At 46.0% G+C, this 23,106-nt stretch overlaps 1 protein-coding gene across 15 annotated transcripts in view; it reads left to right on the top strand.

Annotated features, from left to right (window-relative positions):
* MYOCD (myocardin) overlaps positions 1 to 23,106 on the top strand; it is a 252,907-nt gene that overhangs the window by 187,097 nt on the left and 42,704 nt on the right. For 2 of the 15 annotated variants that reach the window (XM_068655297.1, XM_068655303.1), the window contains exon 1: positions 20,884 to 21,324. The exons of 8 other annotated variants lie outside the window; for them this stretch is intronic. In XM_068655297.1, the coding sequence (XP_068511398.1) occupies positions 21,270 to 21,324 (55 nt within the window). In that variant the 5' untranslated portion in view covers positions 20,884 to 21,269. Of the gene's footprint in view, positions 1 to 20,883; positions 21,325 to 21,818; positions 22,095 to 23,106 lie in introns of those variants that run through there. 5 more of the 15 variants (XM_068655299.1, XM_068655302.1, XM_068655294.1 and 2 more) reach the window with 4 other exon arrangements.

Raw genomic sequence — 23,106 nt, 5'->3', positions numbered from 1 at the left:
AGGGAAACACAAATATTTGTGATATTAGAAATAGTTACAAAAATACAGACCAATAAAAACCATGATTCGGATTATAGTAAAAAATGCATTCCAGAGCTGCTGCTGTGTCTAAGCTTGCTTGGGAAGCTGGCATCCTGGCCTCCCTCTTCCAGGGCTGGTTTTCCCCAGAGGGCTGCTTCAAATGCGTCTTTCCTGTGTATACTGCCTGAGATGTCCAACCCTATTCCCGGAGATAAAGGGCGGGGTATTGGGCATGAAGCAGATACTTCTGAGTAACTAATTGTGCCCGTCCTCTTCTGAGCTTGTACATCCCTTCTGTTTTTCTTCTCCCATATAAAAGCTCCCCCTTTCTCCATCACCATAGCACCATGGTCTGGTCTTCCCTCCCTCCTCCCTGCAGTGCATCTGGAGATCTGTGGGGTGCACTGAAGCTTGGCTTGGGGCAATGGTACCTGCTGTGCAGACTGGGTATTGTACAATGCAGGTGGGCACACAGTGGTAATTTTCGTTTGCTGTCCTACTGGGGTCAGTGTTGGAAAGCCCCGTTTGCTTCTTCTCTTGGGGATGCTTTCTGAAGAAATTGACATCTGTGAGAGCAGCTGGTTCTCATTTCATACTAGTCTGATTATCACTGGGGCAAAAGCAAATAGTGAAATAGCTGCATAGACTTATCACTCTTTAAAGGAAGTGTCTCAGTTCTCCACAATACAAGCAATGCAGAAGATGACAACTGTGTATGACTGCAGGGCAAGGTTGCAGCAGGCCTAATCTGATACTGTTTCTAAGGAGCGCTGACATCCTTAGTGAGGCCATTGTCTCAGAGCAGAGGTCCTGGCTACCAAGAGCTACAGCTGCTACTGTGCCAAAACCCTTGGAGATAACACTACTGCACCATTAAATAATGTGAGTTGTCATCTGCCATGGACCATGGTCTCGCTGTGCTAAAAGCTCCGTGACACTGAGCAAAACCATAAATGCACTATTTTAGCTAAAACAAAGTAGGATTGTCAGCAGGAATAATGATAATGGTTCTCATAGAACTTTTCTTAGTGCTTGAGATATTAATTGAAATCAAAAAGTTTTACATTAGGCCAGGGACAAACATTAAGGGGGGAAGAATGAATGGAAACCACAGGTAAGAAGTTCTATTATCTTCTCTGGGCAGATACTCAGAGCAAACGACAGACATGGGGCAACTGGTTCAGCTAACCAGGGAGTATCAAAACTCTGCCAAAGTTGGGTCTAGTCTGCCTGGAAGCAAGTTATTTGTCATACTTGTACTAGAGCAGCTTCTCATCAATTCCTGAGCAGTATGAGAAGTGCCCAGCCCTGGTCAAGATCCCTCAAGAGCAGCTCTTCATCCTTGCTGAGGCTCTGTGTTGCTGGTACAGCCCTGCAACTACACCACACCAGAAGGAGGTTTGTCTCCTGTAGGCTGCCAGTGTGTGCTTGACGACCAAGAGGTGAAACATGAGGTGTTGAAGCCTTCTTTCCTCCTCTTGGGCTTCTTAATGACATTTTACATGTTTATCTTTTCTGCACTATTTGTGTTGCATTATTCTTTATTTAGTTGCTCCATATACAATCTGCAGTCTACATTATTTATTTATTTATTTACCTGTTTATTTATTTATTTTCCTGGGTAGGGGCAAGTTCCCTGAATTTCTCTCCATTCCAGCTCATGTCAAGATGCAGACACTTTCATGAACAGACAAAACCAAACTTAATTCTTTTCTCCAAGTTCGTGATACAGAATTTTTCCAGATCATTTGGTCTGGAGCCAAGAAGGGACGGGACATGTCCACCATAGCAACCTATTAGTGTCAATGTACTTCTCTACTTCCTGAAGGCAGTGACTGTATTCACGAACAAGCAACAAATGAAGCAGAGCTTTTGGTACCGTTCAGTCGGTTTTAACAGTTCTGCACTACTTTTCTTCAGACTTCACAGCTACTTCCATAATTCCATGAAAGACCTTCTGGAGAACAACCTTGATCTGCAGAATCTTAAGAGATTATTCCAACCCTAGCATGTGGGATGAGAGACTGTAGGCAGTGAGAGGCAGAATAACATGGATGTGTTCAGGATCTGGAGGAAGGAAAGTCAACAGGGTTGGCTGTGCAGGACAGTTGGTGATGGGATGAGGCAGGCAGCCTGGGAGGGGAGGGGTTGTGGGATATGCCTGCCATCTTGTGTTTCTGAATTTGCTACTGCCAGAGATGCATATGCAGTAATTCTTGTCAACTCTTCTACTTGTCCCTTTTGTCACTATGGTAATGGTGAAAACCCTTCTATAAGTCTATAGAGAAATACTGCTCTTTCCAAGTTGGAATGGCTTGTCTCCCCAGCCGGACTGCCCTCCCCTGGGAGCTCAGATGTGTTTGCTTTTCAGAGACATTGGTCTAATTGAGGGCAACTTTATATAATCTTAGCCAATAATTTTCCTCTGGAAAAAAAACAATTCCTTTCTGGAAAACACTGGGATAGAGAGGATTGAGCACATACTACTCCAATGAGGTATGAGCAGCCTGCAGAGTGCAAGCAAGGTTTCACTTGTGCTTGCAGTGCACACCAGTGCAACACAGCAAAGAAACCCTGCCAGTTCTATTGGTAGCACCATGCCCTTTTCCTTGGCCCCACACACCATCCACAATAGGAAAACCTTGTCTTATTGTGTCAAACTTTTACCATTCAATTTAAGAAACTGTTTCAGTTTTCTTGATCCCTGCCCCCAGGGATTCACTTATCACATTTTTTTAGGTGGCTTTTTGTCACTTGCTTGCACCTCTGAGCACATATACACACACAAATCAGAGCTGGTAATAAGTAAAACTATTCCTTCCAAAACAGAAACTCATTCTTGTCAAGATTCCCATCTATAAATAGCTCTGAAAAGGACAGGAAAGTTTAACTTGGCATGAAAATGTGGGTACCATGAGGAATGCCGTTTTTCATTGCTACCAGAATGGGCTCCACAATAGATGCATAGCATAAATACATATGTCCTGCCCAGAATATGTACCTCTGCTGTGCCCAGCTGTGTATCATGACCTACAGGTTGGGTACGGCTGGTAAACAAAAAACCGTGGAAAGCTGCAGGGTGCTTCAGGCAATCTGACTGGCTGGGCAACAGTGCACAAATTCCAGAGAAAAAGAAATGCCATCAGCAATGAGGTAACAGGCATTTGGATATGAGCTGTACAGACCCATGAAAAGGGACACCCCCTATCCAGAGGAATTTAACATCTAAGTAAACCCCATTCAAGAGGGGAAGTGGGCCAAGAAGTGGCTTCTGGAGAGGGACTTCCCTGAGCTGTTGGGTAGCAAAGGCAGGTTCTCTGATCATTGGTGCCAACCAGTGCTCTGTCTCCTAACCCTGTTTCTTCAGCTTCTTGACTTGCACCCACCATCCCCAGAAACTGGTGGCCCTATGCCATCTGAAATCAGCATGTTGTGTTCTTCCTGTTCTCCCCTTAAGTAGCCCTTGCTTTTTCCACAGGAGCTTGCCACAGCATTGGGAGAACCTATTCTCCACACACTGACTCATCTCCTCACTTTGGCCACATCCTTTAATTCTGCTGCTCCTACATTTTGCATGTGTTATATAGGAGCATGTAGGAGGCTTCAGGGCAGGGCTAACTTTCATGGCTATGTTTGTATAGGGGAAGTGGGTCTTTCCCTGGGCAATGTAACTTCCATAGACATACAGTTCCAAGTCAGGAGTCTTTTCAGTAACACAAGTGCACCAGTTCACCCACATTATGGTGCTTTACTTATCCAAAGGAATTGCCACTTTCCCCAAGCTGCTGTTCTGATGCATCTGTCTCTTAGGCACACATCAGGGATCAGAGAGCAGAATGCAGAGGACAGTGTTAGCCCCTGCACACCAGGCATTAAACTGGGGTCTGTGGTGGGAGGACAGATCCTCCTCCCTTTTATCAGTGAACAGTGAGGCCCCTCTCAAATAGGCCCCATCTGTGATAGATACTGAGCCTGGAGATAGTGGGGTCCTTAGGTCAGACCATTCCTGAATAAAGGCCCCTATCTCAGCCAAAATCCATTCCCATTCTGTGTTTTAAAACAATGCCTAAAGAGCCTGAGCACTTTGTGCAAGAGACACATTTGGTTAATCTCTGTCTGTGGCTGGCTGCTAAAAGCGCTGCTGACACCTGTCAAAATGATAGCAGAGGTGGCTTCCCAAAGAGGTCTCTTCTTGAAATCCTCTGAGGTTCACGGCAAGTAGGAGCCAACATCCCTTACCCCTTATCTCCCAGCTGTGCTGAGAGGAACCTGAGGTGTGGGAAAGTGGCTTTATCTCTGCAAGTGACAAAATGGCTTGAGTAAATAAGCTACTGGGTTGGGGAAGATCTCAGACTTATTTCTGGGACAGGTTTTGAACCACCATAGCTCACTGATGAGCTGGGAAAAGCTGATGAAGAGTAGTATGTCCTGCCAGCACAAACCTTCCTCCCACCCCACAGAGCACAACAGGACCAGCCCCGCACACTGGTGTACACCAGGTCCTCCCATGCACACACTGTGGCACAGAGCAGACACCCATATTGCCAATAAAAATCAGCACATCTAACTACCTTGGTGAAGAGAGAAGTCAGAGAAGGTGTCTCCCTCAGGGCAGGGCAGGGTAACAGTCTCACCCAGACATTGGTCCCTTGGGACTGTGACTGTGAGCTGTCCCAGAGAAGTTGGGTGATGTAACCACCTGGAAGATGAGCCAGGTGCCCTTGTCCAACCTCCCTCAACAATGTCCACATGGGGTGGAGACCTTCACACAGTATCGCTCTTGATGAGACAAGGAAAAGTCTTCTATACTTCATTTCAGGCCAAAACCACCTCTCTGCTGCTCATTTCCCAAATATGAAGCCAACCAGCTGTCACATCTGCAGAGCAACAGCCCTACCACACCTCTGGGCTGAGGTTCGGACATGTGCTGGCCTCCTCACCAGGTTGTACACTCCAAGGGTGATGAATGTCAGCCCACAGAGGAATATGACTGAGGACAGGCAGTGCAGTACCAGAGTAGTCATCTCCCTCTTTTAGCTCTCTCCCAGCTGCTTCCCTTTTTCTCCTGTACGAGGGAAACTGGTGACCAGGGCCATGGGGTCAGGGCCATGCTCAGAGGAGCAGGCAGTCCTGCCTTGTCCCTATTATGTCATTGGAAGCCAGAAAGAAAACCAGGTTTTTCACATTTTTTCCCCAAATGTCATTTCCATTAGATGGTCTTTTTCAGCCAATTTAAGCTCTCAGCAGAATTCCCACCAAATTTTATATCAACTATTTTAGGGAAGGGTTTAAAAAAGTGAAAGAGTTTGACTAATTTTAAACCCAGTTCTCCCAAGGGACACTTAACAAAACATACAATGTCTAAAAACCTTTGCCGTTTTGAAGAGTTCAAAATAACATTCCAGAAGGGATCTTTAGAAAAATGTTCCTGCACCGGTCCTGTTCCCGCTGCTGGGCTGGGCTGCCTTGCTTTAATGTACCACATTTGTTTCTCATTTAGTTATCAAACTGACATTTAAAATTAAGTCTTGGAGTAAAGGAAATCCAACTAACCTGCCTCCTTTCATTTTCAGAATGTTGAAGGCATACTGAATGAGCAAAGCCTATGCTAGCCAGGAACAGGGCTGAGCACACCTTGGCTTCCCCTGCTGCTGGTTCTCTGCCAGGTTCAGGATGTCCCCTCCTTCCCCTTCCATGGGGAGGTACCCCTGCTGCCCCACTCAGGGAAGACAGGGAGCATCATTGCACAAACCCAGGGTCTCTGTGAAACTCCCGCAGTACCTTTTGTCTGAAGGAACTGGATGTGTTCAGAGATGGTTTTATTAAAAGAAGCTAGGTAGGAGGTGTTTAAATCACTCTCAATGTTTTCTGCAAATTAGCAGTTGTTGACTCTGGGGCTGCTGATCCTCAGCTTGGTGGCAGGTTGCTTGTTTGGGCAATAACCCCTGAAGCTCAGTTGGAACCACATAAGCAGCCTGAGAACCAAGTAACTTAGTTCCTGTCCCCCATCATTTTCTGTTCCTCTAGAAGCAAGTTCCTGGCATGCACTTTCTCAGAAGCAAATATAAAATGTTGTTTCCAGAGAAACTCAGTACTCAGGACTTGGAGACTGATCCTCTTTGGAAACTGTTTATTAGAGAGCAGTGCAAAAGCAAAGTTAGCCAGAGGTTTGGGGTATGTCCCATTACATATTCTTCAGATGAGGCTGTCACCAGGACATGCAATACTGATAATGGCAGGCATTTGAGTCATGTTACATTTGTATTGATTTGTGTGGTGGTGAGTGTTAGTGACAATATTAGATGTTTTGGAAGAGAGATCTATTTTGTCTGTTTTATTCCTAGTTTTCATAACATGGATGCCCTTCAAAATAAAACATCTAATTCTTACATTTCTTCCTTCCTTCCTTCCTTCCTTCCTTCCTTCCTTCCTTCCTTCCTTCCTTCCTTCCTTCCTTCCTTCCTTCCTTTCTTTCTTTCTTTCTTTCTTTCTTATAAGAAATTAAATTTAATAATTAATGTATTTGAGTAAACATGAGCCCAAATAGCACTTTCTAAAATACTAACTATGTAAGTAACTCAATATGCCCACTACCTTCTTTTCATTAACAGCAGACAATATTTCTTTTTGTCAACAAAGATATATTGAAGATTTATTGAAGCATAGTGGGATATGTCTAGGTCTTAAACATACAAACAAAACTATATATAGTTAGAGAAGATAAGAAAAGTAAATTACGTAAATAGCCTACAATGAATACAGTACCCAGGAATCCTTCATTGCTCCCCCGTATGTTTAACATTTCCAGATGTGCCTGGATGACCAGTTTTGCATCAGAGGTCTCAGGCTGCATGACCATGAAGCCTACTTTTCAGTCAAAATAAGTCATAATAAATGTCCTAATGCACATCTGCTTTTCTGTTGTTCTTCCTGACCAAGTACATGATATTTCATGGAGGAGACATCATTCAGCTGAATTTGTCTTCCCAGTAGATCCTTGTCAGACAGTTTCATTTTCTAAATGTGGCTTCAAACTCTTTGGCCAATTTGGTTCTGCTGCCACCAGCACTAAAAAGAGGCAGACATTGCTGTGCACCAAGAACCACACTCTCCTTGTTGGTCTTCACATCATTTCACTTCTGAACTTGGTCAAGAGAAAATGTTATGTCTTGCAATGTGTGACACTTCCCTGTAGGAGCCCTCTGACCCTACCTGGTTGCATTGCACAAAGGTTTGTTATACCTTGGATATGAGCAGCCTCAACAGATATTATTAGTATTACCTCATGCAAAGATCCCAAGCAATCACTTTGAGATCTTTTTCAAGTATACCTGGACTTATCAGACAGACTGACAGCACCTTACATGGTACAAGACACTCCAGGTGAATTTTCTCATGGCTAAAGTCAACGCACACTTCAGCAGAGCCTCACCGTCCCACTGACATTTGGTGTACATACCGGACTGCTGGATATGTGCTGGGCCCACAAGAGCGCACAGGACAAGAGACACAGTTAGCCACTTGGGTGGAAGTCACTTCGGTTTGTTATCTGTTCTGTGACCTGTTATCTTTTCACCAAGCTCACATCCACTTAAGCCATCCCACTGCCACATAAAGGCTGTTAATTTTATCCTCACTGTGTCAGGCTCACAAAAGGGATCATGCCATTAGGAGCCGACATTTTAGGCAGTTTACGTTGCAACTGGGTGGTAAACATTCGGTTCTTCCCTCGGCCAGTGATAAGATCAGCTCATGCAAAACTAGGAATCCATCCCTCATATGGCCATAATGAGATGATGTTTGCCAGGTTGTCCCAGCTAACGGAGCACAAGATGGCAATAGCTCCACATCTGAAGGTCCCATTAAGACAGATTTTATGCTTTTTCATAAGCACCACAGCTCTTTTACTATATATACATTGATTTGGCTCACCAGTTAGAGAAGATTTTAGAAGAGGAGTGAAGCAAATGTGAGGAGAGGGCAGGGCAGGACATGAGCCGGTGCTCACCCCAGTTGCTTGTTAAGTTAGTTTGTACCATGAGGTTTTCCTGGCCCATTTTACATCCATTCTAATAGTGCTACACAGTACTACTTGAATTCAGTTTCCATGAGTTCATATCTGCTCTTTTCAAGCCATATCGCTGCTTTGCCCTCATTTCACCAGGAGTCTTTTTGGTCCTCACAAGTCTAGTCTCTCTACACCCATATTTCCACACAGTATGGTGATCAGCCTTTCTCTCTGTCCCCTGGTCTCAGTCACTTCTAGTGGGATTCTTCTCTCACATCTGTTATCTGAAAGTTAGAATCTAGTCTTAGTTGTCACCCAGGCTTCCTCTTGGCTTGACGGAAAGAGCGTGTTCCTGCAAAGACCAGTTCTTCCCAGTCTGAGTTCAAGGTGCAAGATAAAGTGAGCAGATGGCCTTCTGCCAGCACCTTTTGTCCTTTGCCTGTACGAGACACCTAAAGGCTGAACACAAAATCTAATTTGTGGACAGCCAATTTGGGAAGGATGTGTATGGATCTCACAAAATATCAGACCTGATGCTTGGAGCAGAACAGGAGAATAAAAACAGCTCCTGCATATGGTGATGCCCAGAGACCTTCCTTGTCCCTGTGCAGCCACCTCCCACCAACCAATGACAAAAGTTTTCTCACAGTCAGGACTGATCAGGTGTGGACTTTTCATAGAGCCTCTTCCTTCTCATCCAGAGATGTGAGGCTTCAAAACTTCCTTCAGAACACTGAAAGAAAAAATTGAAAGGTTTATTTCTAAAAACAGATTTGAATAAAATAGAGTATTAAAAAAAAAAAAAAAAAAAAAAAAAAAAAACAAAGGCAGAGACTTCCTTTTGGTTTATTTTCCCTCAAAATGGACAGGAAAATGTTTTAAGAGTCATGTGAAAAAATATTTTATTTCCAAGAGTTTCCTCTGCATCTGCATTATAGCATTAGGTCTATGTTTACACATTATTTCAGAGCCCTGTCCAAATAACTTCCCTTTTGTTTACACATCAACAGTAGGAAGCTCCCTCTTACCATAATCTGAGTGCTTTCTTACTGTAGAGGTATGACTGTGAGGCCATACAGCTAAGTGTTTTAAAGTGCAATGCTGCTCTGTCTTTAGCAGTGGATCTATTTCTCATCATTCAGGAAAAAAAAAAAAAAAGAAAAAAAAAAAAAAAACACTTAAATGTTTCAACGGGTGTACCTAGCATTGCTTTTAGCATTGCTTTTTATTTTCATAATCTTTAAAGTAGTAAGTAAATCTCAGGGTTACTTCAAACTTGCCCCAGTTTGTCTTTTTGTTTATTTGGGTTTTATCTTGGAAGAAATTTGCTGGAAATCTCACATCTCTGCTTCAGAATTTAAAAAAGAAAAAAAAGCATTTGCTCAGATTGCTCATCTTCAAACCCCTGTGATCTGTAAACCCTGACACCTCTGTGTTCCACCCCCCTACCTCCCACCCCACTGCTCCCAAGCTGGGGGAATTTCAAAGTCTCTGCTTTCTCTCTTGATTTTGTAGCCTAAACTGATTGAAGTGGGAAATGTGGGGAGGCTGCTGTATGCAGGATTAACCTGTGGCTCCCCCAGGTTTATGGCAACACAGCTCCTGTTTCTGATTTAATGGTAAGCATCTGAGGAAAAGGTCACAGAGACCCCAGGGAAGGGCCATCAGGGTTTTCCCTCCCGGTGGGGGCTGCAGGGAAGGGCAGTCCTTGGGAAGCTCACAGCTCAGGCTGTGACCAGCCCAGTCCCCGCAGCAGATGATGAGCAGACGCCGGCGAGAGCACAGAGCTCCCTGTGGCCCCAGTGCTTGCAGCAGGCACTGTGGAGCTGGGAGCCAAGGTGCAAGACAGTAGCAGCCTGAAATCCTGTAAATAAACAACACGAGCAGCTCACAATAAGCAGTATCCTGCTCTTGCCTAGTGTCTGCTCAGCAGCACAGGTCTAGCTGCACCCTGTGGGTAAGGGACATGGTGCTGCCTGGGGAGCCTGGCAGCGCCCAGCTCTCCAGAGGCTCTGCTGGGTGCAGATCATGCCCTCACCATGTCTCACAGTGCTCCAGAGGAGGCAGGGCCCTACAAAGTCACAGCTTCTCTGTTTTCAAACATTGTCTGAGCAGAGAGGGGAAGATTGGGCTGGGGAAGGCTTGTGTGTGAGGGAGCTGGGGTAAAGAAAGACAGAGGCCTTCCACGATGTTCTTGAGATGGTAAGGGAGCCCAGAGGGCTGGGAGTAGGACTGGGCCCCAGAGACAAATGCAGACACTCTTGAACAGCTCTTTCTGCCCTAAACAGCCACATCCACCCTCATGTATCCCTGCCAGAGACCGTGGGCTGAAGGGACACTGAGGAATTTCTCCTACACTGCTGAAAGGTCCAGGCTTAGGTGTGAAGGGTAAGCAGTGGCAGGACAGGGGATTTGCAGCATCTGTGTAAGGGCTGGCAGCTCCACTAGAGCAAGGACCATGAGCTCAGGGAGACACAAGGAAGGTCCTGTCATGAGAGGCTCAGGTGGGGTCAGTGTCCATGAGTCCCTAAGCCTGAAGAACCATCTGGGACCAGAGGTCACCTGGGTGGGGACAGCTGGCAGTGCTACAGGCATGGTCCTCCAGGAATCTGACAACTGATGGGAAATTTGGGATCCATCTGCACCCTCTTCCATGGCCAAGGCAGGCAAGCAATGGCACAAGCTTCAGAGAAATAATGCATCTAATCCGCCTGAGTAATGCTAATGCAAGCCTCTTGATTAGTGTTTAGAAACCAGGCAAACAATTGATTTAAAATAATTGGTAAATTATGATTAAATAAAAACATTTATACAAAAGAGTTTGTCATTGATATGGTTAAATAAATATTTGTAGAAGTAACTTATACTTGGCCCTGTGCCTGGGCGATGAGCTCTCTTGGGCTGGCTGTGGTTTCATTTTAATAAAGACCAGAAGGCATTCCAGAAATACATAATGCTCCCAACCCATCCGATGTATATCTGGGGCTTTAGCTCTGCTCACCACTACCCCAGGCCCAGTTTCATTTCATACCGCTTGCTAGTGCCTGTCACAACCCCTCCCCAAAAGCACACGCTTTATTTAGGGCTGGACCACAAAACAAGTGGCTGTGTCTAGAGAGTTTAGTGGGCAGAAGGAAGGAATCTGGATGGAAATGTTCAATTCACCACTGCTCCCCTGTGTCTCTGGAGGAGAGGTAGGGCTGGATAGGCTGCTTTGTAGCAAAACTTCAGAGTTGCTACAGGACTTACAACAATACAGTTCTTATCTGGCCCTGCTTGGTGGGAGACTTCCAAGAGCTTTTCAAAAGGGTTATCCTCATTATCCACTGTTTACAGATAAGGAAACCGAAAGGAGACATGACTTGCCCGAAGTCCCACTGTGGAGGTAACAGCACCAGGTCATTCTGCCAGCAGGGGCCAACAGAGTCTCTGCAGAATGTTCAGACACCACATACCTGGGTTTAATACTGATGGTTTCTGCTACACCTGGTTACAGAGCTGTTCCCATGGACTACTGGGGCTTGTGCAGCCCCTGCAGACATATGCATGTTGCCCAGCATCACTCTGTAGCTGCTAAGCAAGTGGAGGTCAGCAAGTGGAGTAATCTGAGGCACTGGAGGTGATAGTGGCTTTTCCATTGCTTTACCCCCTCTGTTTCCACCTAGCCACCAAGCCACCATTGCTTGGAGCAGCCAGGCCAGGCACAAAACCCCTTCCTACCTGTACTGAACGTGCAGGAAGCAGACAGAGGCCTGTTGGTGCCACCCAGGCTGGGGGCTCCTTTGCTCCTTATTGCTCTGGAGATTAGTCCTATGGCTGCTTGCACAGGACTGGCCTGCTGGGATGCAAAAATGTCACTCCAGCCCCAGCATCTTCCTTCTCCTTGTGCTTTGGTAGAGCCAGAGGCTCCTGAGCAGTGATGCTCCTGCCCAAGCTGTCCAGGTGGAGTGCAAGTTTGGCATTAGAGGCAGGAGAGACCAGCAGTTGCTGCAGGCACCAAGTGTCTCGTTTCCCATATGATGTCCCTTCAGGAACATGCAGTCAGGGTCTGAGGATGGAGGAGGTGGAAGAGAAGATGGAGGACACAGGAGGCAGGCCAGAGGCAGGCACCCCTCAGGACAGATATGCACCAGGCACCAGACACCAACTGGATGGAGGGAAGGAGCCCCTGCTTCCTGGGGTGCGGCACCCTGGCTTTTCCCAGGTACCAGTGCAAAGTGAGCTCAGCACCCACTGGAGCAGCGCCCTGACCTTGGTGCAACCCCAGGTCACCCGTCAGTGCTTGGCATCCTTCACCCTCCAGACTGGAGCACTACTGCCTGGACTGCAGGGCATGGCCAGCCTGCCCCTTCCCCTGCACTGCAGGGCAGAGGGGTCCCCAGTGCCTCAGACTGCTGCCAGTGTAGCCAGTTTGACCTGACTCAGGGCAGCGTCCCCATCAGAGTGTCCCCATCAGAGTGTCACCTCTCCTGTTGACCACCCCATGCTCAAACCAGGCTGAGGCTTTGAGCCTTTAACCCCTTCTTCACCTGTTCTGGTCCACCTGCACCCCAAGACTCATGGACACGTCTGTGCCAGCACGCAGAAGGACTGGTCACTGTGTCAGGATTGAGCTCCCCCCTGCCCCACCCAGGCTGGCCAGAGCGAGCAGGATGGGGATGACCGCCAGTGCTTCCACTGTTCTGCAGCCCAGGCTGTGTGGGAAGGGGAGGGCAGGGACGTGGGGCAGCCTCTGCCAAGGCGGATCCCTGTGCTCACTGCACATCCCTGCTCTGTAATCACAACAGGCAGTTTTACAATCAAATATTTACGCTGGTAGAAAACATTTTACATAATCTTTAAACAGCTATGTCATCTCCCTATTTTCATTCTCTGATCTCTCTGTTTTGAATTGGGATTGGAGAAATTTAGCATATTTACAAAGAAGTAAATATTATGATGAAAACATCAGGCAGCCTAATAGTAGCTTCAGTAAAGTGCAGAAGTATTTCTGCATTCGTGTTGTCAATTACATAACATCTACTGGACCTTCATAAATTAAGGGACCTTGCTTGGATGCTTGCAGCATTGTGATAAATACTTCACAGCTCAAATTCACGCAAGTCCTATCTGCTGTCATAACTGGAAAGACCTCATGACATCTCCAACATAAATTCCTGCCCTCAAATCCTGTGAGGAGCTATAGAGGAGACAGACCAGCTACGATGCCTGTCAGGCAATGGCAAATTTAGGGCAAGCAAATGCTGCTCTGATGGCACTTACCAGGGCCCTAAACAAGCAAAAGGACTGAGCTGTGCAGGACAGTCTGTGCTCACAGCTTCCCATCTAAAGAAATCCCATGCTTTGGGCTAAGCACTCAGCTAAGACCTAGCTATGATTTTACTTCACAGCGACATGGATGCTGCCACTTTGCTAGCTTCAGCTAGAAAATCTCTATCTGTTCCATGTCATGGACAGGAATATCACAGTTGCCATATGAGACCCAGAGGAATTTATTTATTTACTTATTTATTTATTTATTTATTCGCATTTCACCCCTGGACTGAGTCTTAGGCACGTGTGAGACTCTCAGCTCTTCACAGGTTCCTGAAGGTCATGCCCAAGAGTACAGCAGGGGCTCTGCTGGTGCAGTGTCAGAGGAGGAGACTCCTATCTGGCCCAACTTCAGGTGGCTGCGGAGGTCAGTGTCTCCATCATTGGGACCCATTAATAGGCAGTTCACCTGGCCCATTGTTAAAGTTTCCTTCAAAAAAAGGTCACTTCTTCCACTATCAAGGTGATGACTTCTTTGCAGTCAATATCTTTAAAGGATGCTTAGAGTTCCTTATTAGTCTTGACTAGGGGTTTCACTGTAATGAAACACTCTATTTTGTCACAGCTGTATCGAAAATGAATGGAAAAGCACACTCCTCATTAGCAACATATTTATTTCTCTCTCCAGCCATCCTCCTCCAGGAGACAGTTATACCAGCCTAGGGATATTAGCACAGAGCTCTGTGCCAGTACAGCTGTATCTTCCCATGGGGCGTTTGCCAGCACAGCCTCACAAACATGCAGCAAATTATCACTAGCCTGCACATGGGATGGGGACAGTCAGGGTCATGACTTCATCCCACCAGATTTGTCTTCTCAGAGCACACTGTGGAGAGCCAAGAAACAAGGCTATTGCAGACAGGCTCTTCTCTACACAGAGCTGCAAGGCACAAGAGAGAAGTCAAAGGAAACTGCACATTCTTAGAGAGAATGATCTGAGCAGACATGACTGGCACAGCACCAGGTTTGGGGGAAAACTGCTTGCACAGATACTTGCAAACTGTTTGCAAGACCCTTTACTTGGCATTATATCCTACCCTAAGCCTTGTGGTGAATTTGGCTTCCTAAATTCAGGGGTTTGCTGAGAACACCTTCACCACATATAATCTGTGCTGGTATCAGCACCAACAGTAGCTGGGGTACATGGGAAAAATGGCAGGTCTTCGGTGGTGCAGGGCTGACTCTCCTTTGCAAAGAGAAAGCAAATGCCAGAGCAGTGTGCCAGGCAAAACAGGTGCTGGCAGGAGACATACCCCAGTCTCACCTGGCAGTGCAGACCAGGCTGGGGTCCAGAAGATGGCCCTCCCTAGGACTGCTCCTCTGCAGCCCTGAGACCTGCTGGACTTTGGCTGTTTGTGGCACAGTCACTGTGTCACACACTGAGTCCTCCAAGTCCCTAGAGGGATCTCAAAGAAACATCAACTCATTTGGCTTTTTTTTCCCACAGATGCAAATCTACATAGAAACAAACAATCTGCTTTAGAATAAATTAGTACCATAAACAATAGGGTGTGCTGGAAGATTAGAAGGGGCTGCTTCCTGGTATCTGGTGAGCAACACAGAACTGATATCCTTGTGGCTCTGGGGTGTGATTTCTCAGTTCAAAGGAATTCCCTACCATGAGTAATTTATTCTGGTATTTAAGACTCACTCCTTCACTCACTTCAGTAAAACCCAGTTTACAGCAAAGGTTCCTATAGCCCATTTGGTAGCTACACACTTGTTTCACTTTCCAAAGAAAGGTGGTAACCAGTGGTGTTGCCTGCTTGTTTCAGAGCTGCACAGTGCCTGTGGTGCAGCATAGTGCCTGGTGGAGACAGGTCTAAGACACGCAGGGGCTTGGGCAGTGTGAGCTCTGGAAATGCTTGAAGGCCTTGTGGAGGGTTATAAGGGTTATACTCATCTTGTATATTCTGTGCTATCAAAGGCACATAAGCTCTAGGAAAACGACTCCAGGCAAATGACTCAGTATCTTTGGTTTGATCTCAGCCTCTGCCTGTCCTCCTTGCCTCCAGTCTGAGATTTACTAGGGACAGCTTACCTCTGTTTCCTGAGGCCATCAAGAGTACTTGTGGACTGGGCTGACTCACATATTGACCAGCACAGGGGGACACCAGCTTTGTACTGTGAATTCAGCAGTTGAGTCATTAGTGGAAATGAGTCCTCTCTTAGAAGTTGTGTCATCTCTTAAGAAATGAGGACAGTGACCAGAGAGCTTGCAAGGTCTAGACACTAGTGTTACTGATCTGTTCACCCAGGGAGGAGAGGGAGAGGGAAAGGGGGAGGAAGGCTGGGAGAAGAGGAGAGGAAAATGTCTTTCACCTCTTCTGAACTCTCAGCTTTTCTCAGTGACATGATTTTATAGGGCATGTTTTGTGGCTGTTCAGTACTGGAGAGGAGACAAAGGATTTGTAAGAGCAGATCCTGGAATCAGCATCATGGGAATGATGAATCTTCACCATCTCAGAAGGCTGAATTCAGCTGATAACCTTGGCCTCCCCAGCAGCACTGATATGTGCTTGATCCTCTCCCTATGCCTGCCCTACCAGGGAGAAGCAGCAGTTAGCAAGGCCCGTGCCTGACCTGCAGCACAGCTTCCCATGGAGGCTGTTCTGTGGGTGCAACACGTGCGGTGTTCACAAAGCAGTGGGAGAGGTTTCTCCCAGTCCAACCAGGCTAAGGCATTGTGTAACTCTCTGGTTACCTGCCTTACTTCATTATTACTTAATTTCATCAGAACCTTATCTTTGCACCAAACTGAGTGGTAAATAGCATGCTGGGCTTTAGCTGATTCTCTGAGAGGATGCCAGATGTGTGGCTGTAAGTGTTTAAACAGGGTGTGTAGTGGAGCACAAGAGGTGGCTTGCTTCTCCCAAAGTACCTGTGCAACTTACGCTACCTTCCTTTCCTCACTGGAAAGAGCAGAACTTTGCCCTCATCTGGGATAAACGCTTGGCATACTGTTTGAAACATCCCAGGGAGAAAGGAACAGCCATTGCAAGCACCGGCAGGAGCAAGAAATGGAGAAGGATGGTAGGCATGAGATATCATCTCCAGGGACAGTAGTATGCTGGGGGCTGACTTTCTTAGGAATGTATTTAAGGAGCTGTTGAAGTAGCATCAGAAAGGTTTTTAGAAGAAATTTGTCATGAATCCACCAATGAGATTTCTCCTCAGACTTCTCTAGCTCCAAGATAGTATGTGGGAAGTGGAAGAGCCCTCCAAGGATTAATAACTTGTTAAAGATAGGAGTCAATGGTCATTTTTCACACCTGAGTGAGGTGGTTCATGGAGTGCCAAAGGAATGTGATGGAAAAGGGCTTCTCAACAGAAGCACTAGGGAAAAGGGCTGATGATTCAAAATGACAAAAGCAGTCAGAGGTAAATCTTCCTCCAAAGACTTGCAGAAGCTTCTCATCATGCTGCATGCCTGAAAGATGAAAACATCAGATGAAATTGCAACAACAATAAATGCAAATAATGCATACAGCAGGGAAGAGAAATGACCACTCTGTGCATCCCCGTGGTCTTGAGGCCTGCAGTGACTGGTGAGGAAAGAGGGACTAGAGTAACTTCAGACTTGAAACGTCAACCCCATGTCTAGTGGCTGCTAAAGGGACCAGTACAGCCTCAGTGGCCTTCTCAGGGGAGCACAGAAGTAACTCCACCACCCAGCTCCAGCCCCACGTGGATGGGGAACTTTATGGAGAGAAGTGCCAGATGCCAAGGTCATCAGGAGATGTTGTCTGTGCTGACACAGATTTCGTCCTTGACCTCCCTAAGAAAATTCTGGTTTAGCTAGAAGATGGCACTTTTAGATGAATTTATATGCACCAGCTTAAGCATCCGGATAGACACTTCAGTCTTCATGCTCTTTTCCCTTTCATTTTTGTGTCATTCAGCAGAGCATCCACACTGAATGTTGGGATCAGGGCATTCAGGGAAAGGACAATGATTCACCAACGTGCTGTAGCTGACATAAAAAATAAGAATAAAATAAAAATGAAATGAAATGAAATAAAGTAAAATGAAATGAAATTAAATAATAAAATAAAATAAAATAAAATAAAATAAAATAAAATAAAATAAAATAAAATAAAATAAAATAAAATAAAATAAAATAAAATAAAATAAAATAAAATAAAATAAAATAAACAAAGAAAGATGCAGTAGTTTTATCCACTCCCTCCCATGCTTGTAATGCCAGGGTAGAGGGATCAAAGCCATAACAGCAATCTTGCATAGGCACTGGCTTTCAGGACAGTCTTTCACATTTCTTGTGAGTAATTGCTTGCACATCTAAATATCAGGTATAAATGTGCTCTGACAGAACCAGACTCACTCTTTTAGCTAACAGAGAATGACCTATGTGACCTGCAATATGTGGCCAGTACAACCTCATATGTGCAGCAGTGATCTGATGTGTCCTCTTGGAAACCACTCAGAAGTTATCTGTAGGTTAATAAAAAGTCTTTAGAAAAGAGTAGGAAGCGAAAGTTAAAGTTATGGCATCCTGTTAAAATGAAGTCAAGCCAGCTGGGTGAAACACATCCCTAGCAAACAACCCACTGCAATGCACCCACGAAATCACAGCACACTTTTCTCTGCTCATCTAAGTAAAAATCTTTATCCTAGATGGTATTAATACCATCTTGTGTATTCAGCCTCTGTACGCATTCAAAATGACTCAAGATCTAGCAACCTGTGATTTTTACATGATGCCATCTCTCAGGCTTCTGTACGTGGGGACTTTGGATGGGTCACACTTCATTCTGACATGAAAGTAAATAATTTATTTTCATCTGCCATTGTCTGGCCACGATCCTCATTTCATCCAGGTCATACAAATCTATTGATCCTTCTGACGTTTGATTAACCAGTTTATTTTGTTAGCTGCACATTTGCAGCCTCTGTTCGTAAGCCATTAATAAAGTGCTTTTCCTTTTTACCTGTTGATTATTGCCCAACTTTTTTACTTCCTTTTCTTGAGTAATCCTCATTTTCAGTCTTTACAATACCTTGCATTCTGCCTTGGAACAATTCTGAGTTTTCACTACACTCATGCATGGGACCATGTGAAAAGTTTTCTGAGAGCCAAAACCTGAATTTTTGTAATCGGTTCTGTTTTATCCACTGATTCTTTCCCATTCTTTAATTATTTTAGAAGTCCATGCAAGAAAACAGAAATCCTTTATTTACCATTCCTAAATGGGCAATGCATCTCCATGAAAGAGGGAAGACTATGATACTCAAGGGATTCTGGGGCTTGTATACATCCTTGATGTCAGGTCTCTTGACAATCTTCTGTGCATGAGCCTCAGCAGAAATAAGGTTCCAGTTGTGAAGCAAAGTGAAAAGCCCACCTTGCATAGTGTCTTGCTCCAGAGACTAGGCCTGCCCTGCCTCCTCTTCCAAGCATTCAATAGCAGGCCTGGAGCTACTGTGCCTACAAGGTGCACTTCGGGCATCTCAACTCCCCTTGCTGGTCCTAAGCCATACCCACTGATGGTCTTTTACTGCCATGGGGAGGTTTACCCTGAGCAGGGTCACACCTTGCTTTGTCTCCCTTGTACTCTACTCCTCTTCCACTGAACTTATAAGACTGAAGATGACTATTTGCAGGCAGAAAAGGACACAAACATGAAACCCCTCAAAAGTTGCAAGAAGGATTGAGGAGCCTTCTCCTGCAGGCCCAGCTGATGCAGAGTGAAGAAGTCATGCAGGACCTGCAGGCTTCAAAGGGAATGAAGATCACAGAATCATAGAATCACAGAATTGTAGAATCATAGAATCTAGAATCATAGAATCATAGAATGGCCTGGGTTGAAAAGGACCTTAAAGATCATCTAGTTTCAACCCCCCTGCTCCGGCAGGGTTGCCAACCACTACAGCAGGCTGCACAGAGCCACATCCAGCCTGGCCTTGAATGCTTCCGGGGATGGGGCATCCACAACCTCCATGGGCAACTTGTTCCAGTGCCTCACCACCCTCTGAGTGAAAAACTTTCCCCTAATTCCTAACCTAAACCTCCCGTGTCATAGTTTAAAACCATTCCCCCTTGTCCTATCACTATCAACACATGTAAACAGGTGTTCTCCCTCCTGTTTGTATGCTCCCTTCAAGTACTGGTAGGCCACAATGAGGTTTCCTCAGAGCCTTCTCTTCTCCAAGGTAAACAAACGCAGTTCCCTCAACCTTTCTGCACAGGAGAGGTGCTCCAGCCCTCTGATCATCTTAGTGGCCCTCCTCTGGACCTGTTCCAAGAGCTTCACATCCTTCTTGTGCTGGGGACGGAAGGGAAGGGAAGGGAAGGGAAGGGAAGGGAAGGGAAGGGAAGGGAAGGGAAGGGAAGGGAAGGGAAGGGAAGGGAAGGGAAGGGAAGGGAAGGGAAGGGAAGGGAAGGGAAGGGAAGGGAAGGGAAGGGAAGGGAAGGGAAGGGAAGGGAAGGGAAGGGAAGGGAAGGGAAGGGAAGGGAAGGGAAGGGAAGGGAAGGGAAGGGAAGGGAAGGGAAGGGAAGGGAAGGGAAGGGAAGGGAAGGGAAGGGAAGGGAAGGGAAGGGAAGGGAAGGGAAGGGAAGGGAAGGGAAGGGAAGGGAAGGGAAGGGAAGGGAAGGGAAGGGAAGGGAAGGGAAGGGAAGGGAAGGGAAGGGAAGGGAAGGGAAGGGAAGGGAAGGGAAGGGAAGGGTCCAGTTGACTGTTTATGCTGTAGGAGGAATCTAGACAGCTTCCTGGGTGAGACCCATGTGTCCTTGGCTTATAACTCTTACGTTAAAAGGGGAAAAGTGCCACCAGTTCCCTCTCTTCCATTTACCTGAAATGAACCAGATGTAGGCTTGGGGAAGGGAAGCCTCAAAGGATCTGCATCTCTTTACTTAGCAAGTTGACTGAAAGGTTTTCTCACATGCCAGAATGTTTGGTAGGTGGAGAAACATCTTCCACTGCAGTTATATGCAGCTTATGGCTGTGCCCAGCATCCTTGGGGTTGCTGTGCTCATCTATAGCACAAGAAACTTTAATTAAGATTTAGCCCTGCTTCCTTTATTTGGCATTATTCTGAGTGTCTGTGCATAGCAGAACAAGAGGACTTGTTCTAAGTACCTGCAGCATGTGCTACCTGAGCCATATAGTACATGAAGCTCCCCAGAGGATAACACTATGGGTGCAGCTACATGCTGAAAAAAGCATGCACTGACTGAGGTCCAGGGTGCAGCTTCAGCACCCGAATGAGCTGGCTGAGGGGCAGCAGGGGCACAGTCATGCCTCCATCATGGGGTGGCTGCATCCTCGTCTCCACTGGAAAAGGCACTACCACCAACTGACCTAAAGCCAGCTGTCCCCTTGCCTAACACAGGGCCCTGGTTGCAGCATTTCCTTTGCCCTGGGGAGCTCTTGGGCCCCTGCGCCACAGCGGGGCCATGTAGTGTGTGGTGAGATGGCCAGCCGTCCCGCACCACGCTGCAAAGAGTTAAGCCCTCGCTCTGTTGATATTTCCAAGCAGCTCCAAAAGTTGGCCCAGACGGGGAGAGCCCTGATTGGCTGCGTACCGGCCGGTAGTAATTAGTATCAGATATCAAACTTCTGTCTTTGCTAAGACCCTTTCCGATAGTCGCTGCTCCCCGCTAGACGATGACATCAGCCAGGACACCCAGCTGCTGGTAGTAAACCCCGCGCGGGAGGAGGCTCCTGCCGGCGAAAAGTTAATTAGTTCAACACAGCACAAGGGGAGCAGTTGGTTTCTGTGAAGGGTCAGTGCTGGATGGGACCAAATCTTTCAAAGCCACTTGCTGCTTCTTGCCAGCCAGCTGTAAAAGCACCCAGAGAGTCCAGGAGACCTGGATGAATCCTGAGCACTAGCCGTGGTCAGCTTTTCTCTTTGGAGGAAGTTAATGGTTTAAGTGAGGGGCGTCTGGATCCGGTCCCGAGTCACCATGACACTCCTGGGGTCTGAGCACTCCTTGCTGATTCGGAGCAAGTTCAGATCAGGTAGGGGAAACCTCCAGATTTGTCTTAAAACTTCTCTCTCCGGCAAGCCACAGCCACAGACTGTTTTGCATTAAATGTTTGGAAGCAGCATGCGAGCAAAATATTCAGGGGGTCGTAGAGCTGTCACAGCTTTGCTCTTATAGAGGCTATTCCGCAAGTGGAGAAATTCATCTTCCTTCCTCTCTGTTGCTTTTTTTTTTTTTCTTCTGCTTTTTCATTGTCTTTGATTTATATCTGTGGTTTATTTTGGCAAAACTGCACTTCCCGGGTCCACTGCCCTGGCCCTATATTAAAGGATTTGGGCAGAGATCCAGAAGGGCGTCTGTGAAAAACAGCATACCTAATGCTGTCCGAATATTCCAGGTGCTCTTGTGGGTCTGTCTGTGATAACAGCAGTGGGGACAGGTCCGGCACTCACTCTGACATGCAGGCAGCTGACTTTGTTCCATTAAGTTGTGACTAACTGGAGAAAAATGAATTTGCAGAAATGCGTCATTTTTAGAAGTAAAAATAACAAATGGAACATGAAAAGTATTTAAAGTGACATCATCAGAGAAATAAAACCAGAGCCACACAATTGATTGCCACTCTCGGAGGGTTTGGAAGTAAAACATGTCTCAGTCTCATAAGTTAGGGGAAGCACCGGTAAGGGGCTTCTGAGAGGACATTCAGCGTGAGTGAAGGTGAGTGAAGGTGAACTATGGGACAATCCCTTCTAAATCAGACCCTCTTCTGGATATTCATGCCTTTATTTGCTGACTATATTTATAGTAAGTATGCTATATTTCTGAGCGGGTATCTTTACTTGTATTTTTTTAAATGAACATAAGAGACAGTAATAATAACAGTAATGTCAAAAAGTGATCTGGAGGAGCTTTCTCTGACCTTCCCAGGGGTGAAGTCCTCCCCGTGAATGTGATCTGTGAGGATGTTCAGACACACCAGCTGCATGTGCCGTATGGGACACTGTAGAACCAGACAGGGTAGTCACGTTGGAGCATGCACCCGGTCTGGCATGTCACCCGCACCGTGTGTGTTTTTGTCTCTTTGTGCATGGTAGATAATGAGATTAGAGATTTATGGTACTGATGGTAGACATGAGTGGTGTTATCAAGATCTCTAAGATAGCTGGGTGGTCAACTTAAACTTTGTTTTCTAAGCAAATACAAAGTTGGCAGTTGGTTGAAAACTCAAGAGTGTGTGTGCAAACACGAGTGTCCTAGTCTGGCTGAATTACACAAAACTTGGGTCCAGGGCTTTGGTGTGGTTTCCATATCACTCTGATCTTACATTTCATTAGATTAAGTCATTCCTTAGATTTCATTGGTATATTATGGTACATTGCCGTTCGTTTGGAAAAAAAAAAAAAAAAAAATCTGTCTTTAACAACTTGTCCAGTAACTACAAAGCAACACTGCCACCTTTCTGAAGAGAGGAGGATGGTCTGTGTTACATGTCTGCATTCTTTTCAAATGAACCAGTATTGTTCTTAAGGTTCATTTTAGTTTTATTTGTAAGTTGGCTTTATTATGGAACCAACAGTGGGATCTCTAAACATATTTTTCAAATGATTCTTCAGTAAAAGTAAACTTTGCGGGTCGTTGTATCCATAAATTCTCGTGCCTTTCAGCATCAAGTCAGTCGATTTGTGGGGCATTCTTTGGTTCATGACCTATTCCCTCAACTGCCATCCCTCACTGTAGCCCAGTGGATGTTGGATTTCCATCCATTTGACAAGATTTCTGTGCCTATTTGTTATGTTTGAGTTGGGCTTGCCCAAAA

The sequence above is a fragment of the Anas acuta genome, chromosome 18, assembly GCF_963932015.1.
Source record: "Anas acuta chromosome 18, bAnaAcu1.1, whole genome shotgun sequence".
NCBI lineage: Eukaryota > Metazoa > Chordata > Aves > Anseriformes > Anatidae > Anas > Anas acuta.
The sequence above is the reverse complement of the archived record's forward strand: the minus strand, read 5'-3'. Positions and strand labels throughout refer to the sequence as shown.